The following is a 10,974-nucleotide window of genomic DNA, read 5'->3' on the forward strand; positions in this document are numbered from 1 at the left end:
CCCGGCGCCGCTGCCTCGCGGCGCTCTAGGCCACAGCGGCGGGCACTCGTTGGTGCTCCGGCGGACTGCCTCGCTTTACGGCCCGCGCGCCACCTCGCGACAGTTTCCGTTCCCTTGTCGCTCGCACCCTCAACATGGCGTCGGGCAGCGGGGTAGGTGCTGGCGGCGGCGGCGGGGCCGAGCTCGTTGTTTTCTCTTTTCCTCGGTAGGCCCTGGGCCGTGCCGGGGGCAGGGTCGCGGCGGCTGGGGCCGCTCTGGAGGAGCAGGCGGTGAGAAGGGCCGCACCGCTCTGCCGGGCCGCGCTCGGGGCCTGCTGCCAGGCCGCGGGGTGAGGGACCCCTCCGGGGGAGACGTGGCGGGGCCGGGGATGCCCGGGTGAGCAGGGGCCCCCGGGGGAGGCCCCATCCCTGCTTTTCATACCGCTGTGCCCTCTGTGTGTGGGCGGTGGGAGATTTGGGGCCCTCCTGAGAGGCCCCGATGCCTTCCGGGCTAGAAGGGGGGTGGACCCCACCCCGATCTTCCCCTCCTAGGGCCAGGCCACCACCGTGCGAGCCCCTGTTTCAGCCAGTCGGCCTAAAGAGATCCGAACCTGCCCCAACCCCCCGGGGTGGGGATGCCCACCCGCCTTCAGCCCCCCGGGGCAGACCAGCCCATCCCAGGGGCCTCCTGGAGCTGGGCGATGGTGCACGCAGGCAGCTCCCTCCTTCCGTTCCCCTTCTTGTCCTGCCCTGTTGCTTCTCAGCTCCTCTGGAGAAGGTTTGCTTGTTCGTTGTCTGTCTCTCACGCTGTCCTGCTGAAGTTGCTGCTTGCTGCCATCTGCCCTGGATGGTGAAACTGCCCTTTCCATGACTGTCATTCTGGAATCTCTGATGGCTCCTGTGTAACTTGATTATTTTATTGGTGTTGCTCGGTTTGTGTAGTGTGGCAGTGAGGTCTTTCTGCCTTTGTAGATCATACAGGATTTGGTGTTGGGAATGCTGAGATCAGATGAGTAAGGTGGATGCCATTGGTGTAGCCTGACTGTAGAGCCAGGCTGGTTTAAACACCACCAGTAATACCCCAGACAGCTGTCAGCATTGCAGGGACTGTGTTTTTCTGCTTTCTTGGCTGATCTTTCCTTCACTTGAAGCCACTTGTTGAGATGTAAGCGGTGCTGAGAGGTCAAGAGCCGGATGTCTGGCCGGGACTGAATTGGGGCCTGTAGTTTATTCTCAGCTGCTGGCAGTTGTGTTCCTGTTAGATTGAGCCAGACTTGAGCCTCCTGTGTTATTTTACAGGCTTTGGTGCTGATACTGGCCAGATCGTTCAGTGTCCACCTCCAGAGGGAACAGGAGGCTGTGGGACACTTTTGGTTTTTATTTGTTGTTACTTATTTGGGAAATACTCTCTGTTGCCCAAAGAAGTTCTTAGATAAAAGTTTTAGGGCTTGCAGCCACCCTCGCTTCCACAAGACTAGTTAAGAAAAGTTCCTTTGGAAAATGTCTAGCCAAGATCTTGTTACACAGTTGGGTTTAATTTCTTGCCCTGTGCATCGATGAGGGAGATTGGTAAAAGCTGCGAAAGACTCTTTCCCTTTTATTACAACAGGAGAATGAAGCAGCAAGTACATTGCCTCCTCCCTGGGCTCCCACCAGCTATGATTTGTGATAATGCGCTGTATGCAGGAGAGTCTAGATTCTGGAAAATACCCCCAAACGTTAATTTACAGTCAGTGATATTTTCTTTTCTTTTGCTCAGGGTGGTTAATAAAACCTGTTATGACATGCTTAAAGTGCTTAAGAAGCTCTGGGAATAAATGAGAATTTTTCTACGCCTCCCTAAGGCATTTTCATTCCTATCAGTAGTTGTTCGTTCCATTTGAAGGATTGCCAGAGGAGAAAACATTAAATGACTGTGCTGCTGCTATAGCTTCAAATGGGATTTATTTCCTTTGGATTGTGATTGGATTCTTGATTTGGCTGAACAGAGAAGGCGGTGGGGTATGGGGGGGTCCATCTTTCCCGGAGGTGTTTTAAAATACATACATCCTTTTTTTAATATGAAACCGAGAGCCTCTCACTGCCATGCTGAGTGAAAGGCAGCTTTCTAACCAGAGTTACCTCCCTAGAAAAAAAAACAAGAGTGACTGAGTTGTAAGCCGTGATGGTTACCAGGTGCAGGGGCCTTAACTGCACATGAGGCAGGCACTGCGAAGAGGCTGTCCTGGTTTGGTGAGAGTAGACTTGAATGGAAATGGGATTCTTGCCCAGTCAGTTCTACCCTCAGCGTTGGTGACTAGGTAAAAATCCCCCCTAAAAAGAATAGGTTTTGTATTCTTCAGTGCTGGCTTCACCTGAATTCAGCTTCTCTTCCTGCAACTTATCCTGTCGCTGCCAGTGTAGAGCACTCTGGGGAGCTGACAAAGGGCCAGTCTGCCTCAGAGGGGTTTTTTCCCTTCCCTGTGAAGCTGCGGGAGTGGGACATCTTACCCTGCATTTTGTACAGGTGCTTCCCTGGTGTCTCCACGCCCTGCCTTGACAGATGGGCATTTCAGAGCTTTTTCTGGTTTGCTTGTACGCATGTCTCACTTGAAAAACTCATACTGGTTCCTATGATTTCATAGCAAACTCAGCACCTTGATTCCTGTAATGCATAGACATACTGCTGATCTCTTTGAGAGCAGGTATACGCAGCCTTCCGTACTCCTGCATTTTAACCAAACTCTTTATAGTTCATGTCGTGTTTCACGGCTTCCTCATCTGATCTTTGCAACTTGGGTTTAATTGACTTTTGGAAGAAGTATGTGTAATCTGCTAACGACTGTGCTGTGTTTGTCAGGTGGCACTTCTGCGGTCTTAGATCAATGGATTTAAATCCCGTTTGTGTCTGTTTTTCAAAGCAAAAGCCTGGGTGATCATCTCAGGAGCTATTAAGATAAACTCATTACTTTTCTTTCTGCTTTGAAATCCTTCTAGAAGAAGTAGATGTAGGCATGCTGAGTGTTATTCTCTTAAGCTATATCCTTAGTTCCTAGATACGAAAACAGAGGGCATGGGGATATAACGTAGTGCCCCTAATTTACTACTGTAGCCTCACAGGCCAAGTGATTCCACCTGTTTCCCCAGTCTCCCCTCAGAGCTAGTCAAATATGTAGCTAGTATAATAAATGTTAATACACTTTGTTTCCTTCTCAGACTAAGAACTTGGACTTCCGCCGAAAGTGGGACAAAGATGAATATGAGAAACTTGCAGAGAAGCGGCTCACAGAAGAGAGAGAAAAGAAAGATGGTGCGTAGTGTACTGACTCCAGGCAAGCTTTGCTCATTTGGCAGTGAGTCACCCAAACCCTTTGAGTTTAAGAGGGAGAGAGCAGCTAGAAGTGAAATCCCGCAGGGAAATAGCAGCAATTCAAGGCTGGCTTGTTCCGATCCCTTTTCCTGTGCTTCCCACCGCATATATTTTTTTGACAAAAGTAATTACTGAGAACCTTTGCCTCTGCCTGCCTGTTCTTTGGGGAGGGATAGGAACAATCAGCCCTTGGACACAAGCAGATCTCAGAGTATGACCCAAGTCAGAGCTGGAGATACCTCACAGATCTACCTGGTTCTAATAGGAACTGCAAATAGTGAGGAGAAAATTATATCCTTTACTGATTTTTAAAAAAAAGGTGCAATTTCTGCATGAATCAGGTAGTTCCCAGGTTCCTGGCAGGCCCCTCTTCATCACGGGCAATGTGAAATCCAGCATGTTGAGCTTGAGCTTTTCTGATAAACACTTCGTTTTTTTGCTTATGTTCCAGGCAAACCAGCTCAGCCTGTCAAAAGGGAACTTCTGCGGCACCGAGACTACAAAGTGGACCTGGAATCAAAGCTGGGGAAAACCATTGTCATCACCAAAACTACCCCTCAGTCAGAGATGGGAGGGTAGGTCATGGTCTTTTTGTTTGGAGTCTCAGAGTTGTGCTGGTGAGACCAGGGGCTGTGATACGGCAGTGAGCCCTTACGGTGCACCAGGTGGTGATTTCCTCCTGTGTTTTGAGCCTGGTGCAGTGGTGCTGCACAGTATTGCACCAAAACTGGCTCTTCTGGGGTAACGCATGGAAGAGATGCAGCAGGCTGAGCCCTTCCGACACTGTTACTTGACATCAGTGTTGCTTTGCCCACCTGTAGAAACAACTGAGACAGATCTCTGCTGCCCACTTGGGTTTTGTTAGCCAGGAGGCCTGCTTGCAGTGAGACCCTATTTGCTGTTGATTTGAGTTTCTAATTTGGATATCTGCGCACTGGGAATGGGAGAAACATCCAAATACCTGTCCTTAGGAATGGTATTTGGCCACTGCTTGTGTGGATCATGTTTGGCCAAAGGCTGAAAGATCCTTAGCTCATCCTAAGCTCTCGAGAGATTGAAAAGAATACATTAAGTTTGTGCCATCGTAAGAGTAAGCCTGTTAATGTCTCACTATTGTAGCCTAACAGCCAGTAGTGCCAGTGAGATGCGCAGCCCTGAACAGCATCCAGGGATGGAAGTGCAGGGTCTGGCTGGGTTTTTGCAACAGCTCTTAAGATGGGCAGAAAGCACTGCTGTATAAAGCAGGGAGTTGCTGCTGTGAGGTGATGGGGATGGGAGGACTTACCTTGCAGCCAGGTCAGAGCCTTCAGCAGGCTGCAGTCCAGAAGCCTGAGCTGCGTGGCCAGTCCTGCCTTGGAGGAGGGCAGCCAAGTCCTGCGGTGTCACAGAGTCCATCCCACCCTGTTGTGGCTGGAAGGGGAATATGCTGTGGCTGACATATTACAGATCAGCTCATAATTTGGTTTCTGTCATCTGTCAGAGTGGCATCAGCATAAGGGTTGGTACCTCCAGTGTTAACTGGGGCAGCTCTGTCAGTCTGGGGTATGCCCTTGCACATTTCTTTTCACTAGGGCTCTCTGTAATGGAAGTAGCTTGCCTCTCACACTGGAGAAAGGACCCGTATCCCAAGTGACATGCAGATTTCACACTGTGGATTATCTCAAATAGTTGTTCTGTGAGATGAGGTTTGTCTCATGCTTTGTAGTTAATTTTTTCTCTCTCTCCTGCCAGATATTACTGTAACGTATGCGACTGCGTGGTGAAAGATTCTATTAACTTCTTGGATCACATCAATGGCAAAAAACGTAAGGATAACTTTTCTGCCTTGTTGGAGGGTTGGTTGAGTTGGAGGGCTGCTGCAAGGCTCTGGGCTGTTCCCTTCACGCATCCCTTCATGCCTGAGGGCTGAACACTTACATGTGGATCAAAGTGTGCTTTGGAGATCAGGATTGAGGCAAGTGTTTGCTCATGAGAGCTGTGGAGGTGCTGTCTTTATCTCCTGGCACCTTCCAGGCTGGTGGACCATTTTCGTGGAAAAAGCCCAGTAGAAATAGTGGTTGTTTTACTCAGGTTAGAGTATGTATTTTCTCCACTCACAGTGTTTGCACTGCGAGAAGCCTAGGCTCAGCAAATCCTGATGTCTGCTCTGAAAATCTGGAGAGAGGCTTTTTTACAGCACCAAAACTTTAAAGATATTCTTAGATAAGTAAAAGGTATGGGACTAGCCCATTTTTGGATCGGAAGCTTCTCTTTGTAGAAGTTGAGTATGAAGCTCAAAACTAGCTGGTCCCTGAGCTCCAGGGTATGGATCAGAGTTTAGAAGGGTGGCGGCTGTGGTTTGCTGAGGATGAGCAGAGGCAGGAGTGGGGCAGTTTGACCCCAGAGTTGGATCCAGCAGTGTGCTGGTGTTATTGTCCTGTACCTATCTCTAGTTCTTCTCTCCATTGCTGTAATGATGCAGTTAACTTAGGCCAAGATGAAGACAAGAGAAAAGAATTCCCAGTTTATCAGTCTGTTCCCTTACTGTGTTTAACTTGAAAAAGAGGACTGTACCCTCGTTGAACTGACTTTCATTTCATTACTGTGGGCATTGCTTGTCCTTAACATCTTCAGAGAGTGGGGAAAGTGGAGAAAGTAAAGGAGCAGCAGGACACACTGACACACTCTTGCCCTGTTGTTCTGCTCCTGAAGGTGATTTTGGCTCTTTGTGGAAGTCAACAAATGGCCCCTTTACAAAAAGGCAGTGGTGAATGCGATCCAGACCTCCACACTTGGCTGCTTGAACCTTTGAGAAATGGGGAGTTCAGAAGAGGACCTGAGGGCCAGTTTTCTGTAGCTAGGAGAAGAAAACCCAACGCATTAAAGCCCTGTGCTTTTATGTGAATGGGAGGAGGACACTGAAGTACCATGTTTGGCATGTTGGGAGATTACCAATAAGCCCATATAAGAGAATCTGGAATCAAAAATCCTGGCATGACTTTGTGCGTGGGCCTGAGATGAAGGGTTGAGCTGGGATTGGAAAGTGGCTGATGCATAGCTCTTTGCTACAATATGCTTTACAGAGTAAGTTTGGGAGCTTTCGATCTGGTCCATAAACCTGGCTGAAACCTGCTTGTTCTTGGCAGCCCTTTTGCTAGTTCCTGGTGTGTAGTTTGAGCTTCCAAGTGCTGCTTGCATCCCTGGGACAAACCTGTGCACAGCTGCTGGGGTCAACAGGCTGTTTGGATCCACCAGGCAATGCAGGTTGGAGGCATTGCCGGGGGCAGCCCCTTCAACCTAAGCTCACTCACGAGCAGAAACTTGGGAATCTGCTCTAAACAGCCACTGAAACAGAGGCCTGACTTAATATTTCTTGTTTCTGCTTTAGCTAGAAATGTCCTATGCAAGCATGAACTCTTACTGAGAGCCACTGATGTCTTGTTTAGCTTCTGCTGCAGCTGAGAGATGCCAGCTTGCCAGTTTTATTCTGGCCCCTTTTTCAACGCTCCAACCTTTTTTCCCCACTGGTCCAAGATTAAATTTCCTGAAGTTTCAGAACACCAAGGTGATGGGGAGCATCCTAACAGGGAACCTTAAAAGAATAGACTGCGTCCTCCTTCTTGTTACAAGTAATGTACGGATTGTTGTAGTCACTGGCTGGTTTATGTCATGGTGTCTCCCTAAAGCCCATCCCCTCTGACATAAGAAATCCCAGTCTTTTTAGGAATATGGGACCAGATGAGGACAGAAAGTGCGTTCCTCTCTGGGGGAGGAGGCACTGCTGTGTCACACTCCCCAAGCTGTTTCTGGGTTACCCAGCATGTCTGTGGTGAGACGTGGTGTGGAGAGGAGTGCCTGAAGGCTGGGCTGTGCCAGGCTCTGTCACTCGGGAACACGGGGGATAGCGCTGCTCCCTGTGCTTTGAGTGGCCTGTGAGTCAGGTTGGAGCACTGAGCCTTGAGGGCATATGGCCTTGTTGCATGAGTGTAGTCTGGCCCTGGAAGCTGCTTTGAGGGGATGGATGACAGGTAGGAAGAGGCTGCTGTGCTGAGATATGTAAATTGGGATTGGGGACGGGGACTATGTGCAGACTGTCAAAGGCTACGAGTGTTGCTGAACACGGCTGATTCCACTCCTGTTTTCTAGACCAGAGAAATCTGGGCATGTCCATGCGGGTGGAGCGCTCCACACTGGACCAGGTGAAGAAACGCTTTGAGGTGAACAAGAAGAAGATGGAGGAGAAGCAAAAGGACTATGACTTTGAGGAGAGGATGAAGGAACTCCGCGAGGAGGTGAGTCTGGGCAACGGCTGATGAAGCAAAGCCCCCCAGAAACATGTTTTTGTGAGGAAATCAACCCTGGTTCCTAATCTTGTTCCACAGAAGCCTTGTTCTTGGTAGCATGGGCTTCTTGTCTGCTGCTATGAGTGGGTTTTTTTCTTTGCTGTTTGCTTTTTAAGAAGTTTTCTGCTGCTGTCCCTTTTCCCCTCTTCCTGTGTGAGGATAACTTCTGATGCTTCAGGTTTCCATTGAGAGCAGCACAAGCCTGACAATGCACCCATTTTTTGTCTCCCAGGAGTTCTGTTTGAACTTGTGTGCTCTGATAAGCAGATCTGTGTCTTTGTCCCTTATCTTCCATGGTTCTCAGGATTGCTGGGATCCTTCTCCATGTGGCATAGTTGTTTCTGTGTGGCCTCCCTGAGTGTGGAAGGGCTTTGTGAGCAGTGTGCTGTGGTGTGAGATGTGTGTGGAGGCAGTGAAAGACAGCAGATTCCTCTCAAACCTGGGCTTAGGTGTCAGCTCCCTGACACCGAGATTGAGTTTATTTGAAAATCTGTCAAGGTTCTGACAGTCGAGGAGGTTCCATGGATGCTTCTCCTCCATCAGCAGTCACATAACAACCGAATGTTAGAAATTGCTGCCCATTTAAGTCTCCCTGCCCAAGTCCTGAGCTTTGCTTCACCATAGGGGCGCTCTGTTGGGGTGCACACAGAGCAGCCCTGTGCTCTGCTCTCGAGCAGACTTTGGTGCTGCTGAGCCTGATCTGTTTGGGGGAGGTAGGAGACAGGTGCCCCAGCAGTGCAGGGAGTGCTGTGGGTTGAAAAGCTACTGCCAGTCAATGTATGGCAACAAAGAAATCAGCAGCAACTTCTGGTGTAGCTTTCTCCAGGGCACAGCTGTCTTCAGTAGCTGCAGCACAGCGGACGGTGATGGGAATGGCAGGAGCAGTTGCTAAGTTGGGAGCCGAAGCCATGCTTCTATGTCACCCGGTACAAGCCTGGCACTGTTCCAGGGCTTGTGATCCTTGCAGAGCAAAACACTTTGATTAGAGCAGTGCAAACTCTTTGATGCCAAAACCCCCCAAAGCTGCTCAGAGCTTCAGCTTCTGTTCCAGTGAGCAGCTGTCACTCTGCCAGGCTGAAAGCCAACAGGCAGCAACATTTGGCATCACAGTCACGGGAACAGGGCATCGTACGAAGGAAAGGCCTCCTGCTTTAAAAACAGCTCCTTCTTGCCTCAGTCTTCTAGATGAAATTTCGATGTTTATTCAGAAGAGAGAGTATCAGAACAATTCTTTTTGGCTACATCTTGTGTGTGTGACTCTGCTCTTGAGGTGGTATGTGGGGTGGTCTGGAAACAGTAGGAAACTTCCTCCTGGGAGACTGCAGGCCAGGATTTCTGCCGGCTTTTTTATCTTCTCAGACGCAACTTGGGTGCTGTTGGTAGGACTTGGGTTAACTGTGCAGTGCTTGGTGTCTCAAAAGCTTACTCAGCTCAGGAGGTTCAAATTACTTTGCTCTTCTGTTCCTTGCTGCAGGAGGAGAAGGCCAAAGCCTACAAGAAGGAGAAGCAGAGAGAGAAGAAAAGGCGGGCAGAGGAAGATTTGACATTTGAAGAGGATGATGAAATGGCAGCTGTGATGGGTTTCTCTGGTTTCGGCTCAACCAAAAAGAATCACTGAGCAGCTCTGGACTCTCCTCTTTCTTGAAACAGATTGTTTTTACCCAGGGGACTCTGGATAACTCTTAAAAGACTTGATTGAGGACTTGTATGTAAATCTCCCAGTAGAAGTTGGCTGGAGGAGTCAAAAAGTGATTCCATGCTCTACCTGTGCTGCAGAACAAGCTCCGCCTGTCATTAGCTTCCCATCTCCTTCTGTGTCCTAGATCTGGCTGCTCATCACTGCTCTATGGCCTTGTGTGTGCAGGGAAGTGTTCTGCTGGATACGTTTTTGTGTCAATAAAGTGCAACAGTTCTGTACAGATGGCCTGGTTCAGGATTAATCTAGTTGTCAACCAGGCATCGTTGTTCTGGGCCCTAGTTGTTTTAATTGTCAACCGGGCTGTGTGTTTGAGACGCAGGGAGTGATTCAGTTTCTTTTTGGACCATGTAACTGAAGGAAATGTGCTGTGGCAAGCGGTATTGAGTGGTACAACCTGCATCTTTATGGCTTGTGCTGAGCAGAGCTCGTGGCTGCATGGAGTCTGGGTTGCCGACACTTTCCTGTGTATTTTATCTGCAAGGGATACTTCCCTGCTTTTCTTTGTGTTTCATCCCATAACTTTGGTATCTTTAAGGCAGGGGAGAAATTCCTCCCCACAACTGATCTGGGATAGAGCGAATGAAAGAAAGGTGTGTGCAATTTGCCAGAAATAAATGGATTGTTTTAATGGGTCCTTTGGTGGGAGTTTGATTCCTTCTTTGTTTCGAGAGCTTCTGCCTCCCACTGAGAAGAGCTGCTGATATCTCCCAAGCGGCGCAGAGCTGGTGGTGGCTTTCTGGGGACCTCAACAGAGGCCAAGGCAAGGCTTGTGCCCTCCTCTCTTGTGGCTCAGCTGCCCTATGCAGGCAATTGCCATCATTATTGGCTTTTTAAAGTAATTCTGGAGATGGGCGTAAGAACATGAGAGGGGAAAGGGAAAGGAAGGACAGGACCGGGGACCTGCATTTCCATCAGGCAATGCAAGAGCAGCCTGGGTCGCATTCCAGAATTTACCAGCCTTAGTATATTAAGGGCCATGTTTTTTCCTGTCTACTGGCTATCAGTGTCTTTTCACCTCTGCCCTCCCCTAAATCCACTTCATTTCTGCTTTTATTTACTTCAGTCAAACCTTGTGTGACTCATTTCCATCTACAGTTAGGATTTATATTTTGCGTGGCTGGGCTTTTGTAGCTCTGTCTCACTCTCCTCTCTCTTTTTATGTATATTGATGAAATCCTTGCTCTTGCCCTTCTCTGTACTTGTATGAAATTTCCAACCCGAGGAAGGCTGCAGTGTGTTTAGCCTGCTCTTTCTAATACGTCTAGAACAAATCCTGTAATGTTGTGCTGCTGTTTTAATTCCTTAATCTTAGACTGCTGACAGCTTCATTGCCTCAGGTCTTTCCGCTTCAATTCAGATTATAATCCCCGTTGAAGATGCTATTGAAATGATATATAGCCAGTCAGATACAACTGTCCTTGGAGGTTTGACCCTTTTAACTTGGCAATCCTTTGACTTCGGCAAACGCTCTCTGAGCACACAAGCTGGAAAGGCGACTTTCATTCCAGCCACGTACCTAGCGCTGTTCAGACTGCGGCACGTGGCTCCGGCCGAATGGGAGAGAGGAGATGCTTGTGCCTTTGTGCCCTCCGGGGTGTGAAAGGGACGCTGCCATGGTTTCATACA

At 49.0% G+C, this 10,974-nt stretch overlaps 1 protein-coding gene across 1 annotated transcript; it reads left to right on the plus strand.

The window, feature by feature from the left end:
* The first annotated feature begins 18 nt into the window (after positions 1–18).
* On the plus strand, positions 19–9,978 carry ZMAT2 (zinc finger matrin-type 2). Its single transcript, XM_069772554.1, has 6 exons — positions 19–152; positions 3,174–3,267; positions 3,779–3,902; positions 5,059–5,132; positions 7,453–7,598; positions 9,124–9,978. Exons 1-6 carry the CDS (start codon positions 135–137, stop codon positions 9,265–9,267), a joined length of 600 nt encoding a protein of 199 aa, XP_069628655.1. The 5' UTR covers positions 19–134; the 3' UTR covers positions 9,268–9,978.
* The last annotated feature ends 996 nt before the right edge of the window (positions 9,979–10,974 follow it).

Source organism: Haliaeetus albicilla, chromosome 27 (genome assembly GCF_947461875.1).
Source record: "Haliaeetus albicilla chromosome 27, bHalAlb1.1, whole genome shotgun sequence".
Classification (NCBI taxonomy): domain Eukaryota; kingdom Metazoa; phylum Chordata; class Aves; order Accipitriformes; family Accipitridae; genus Haliaeetus; species Haliaeetus albicilla.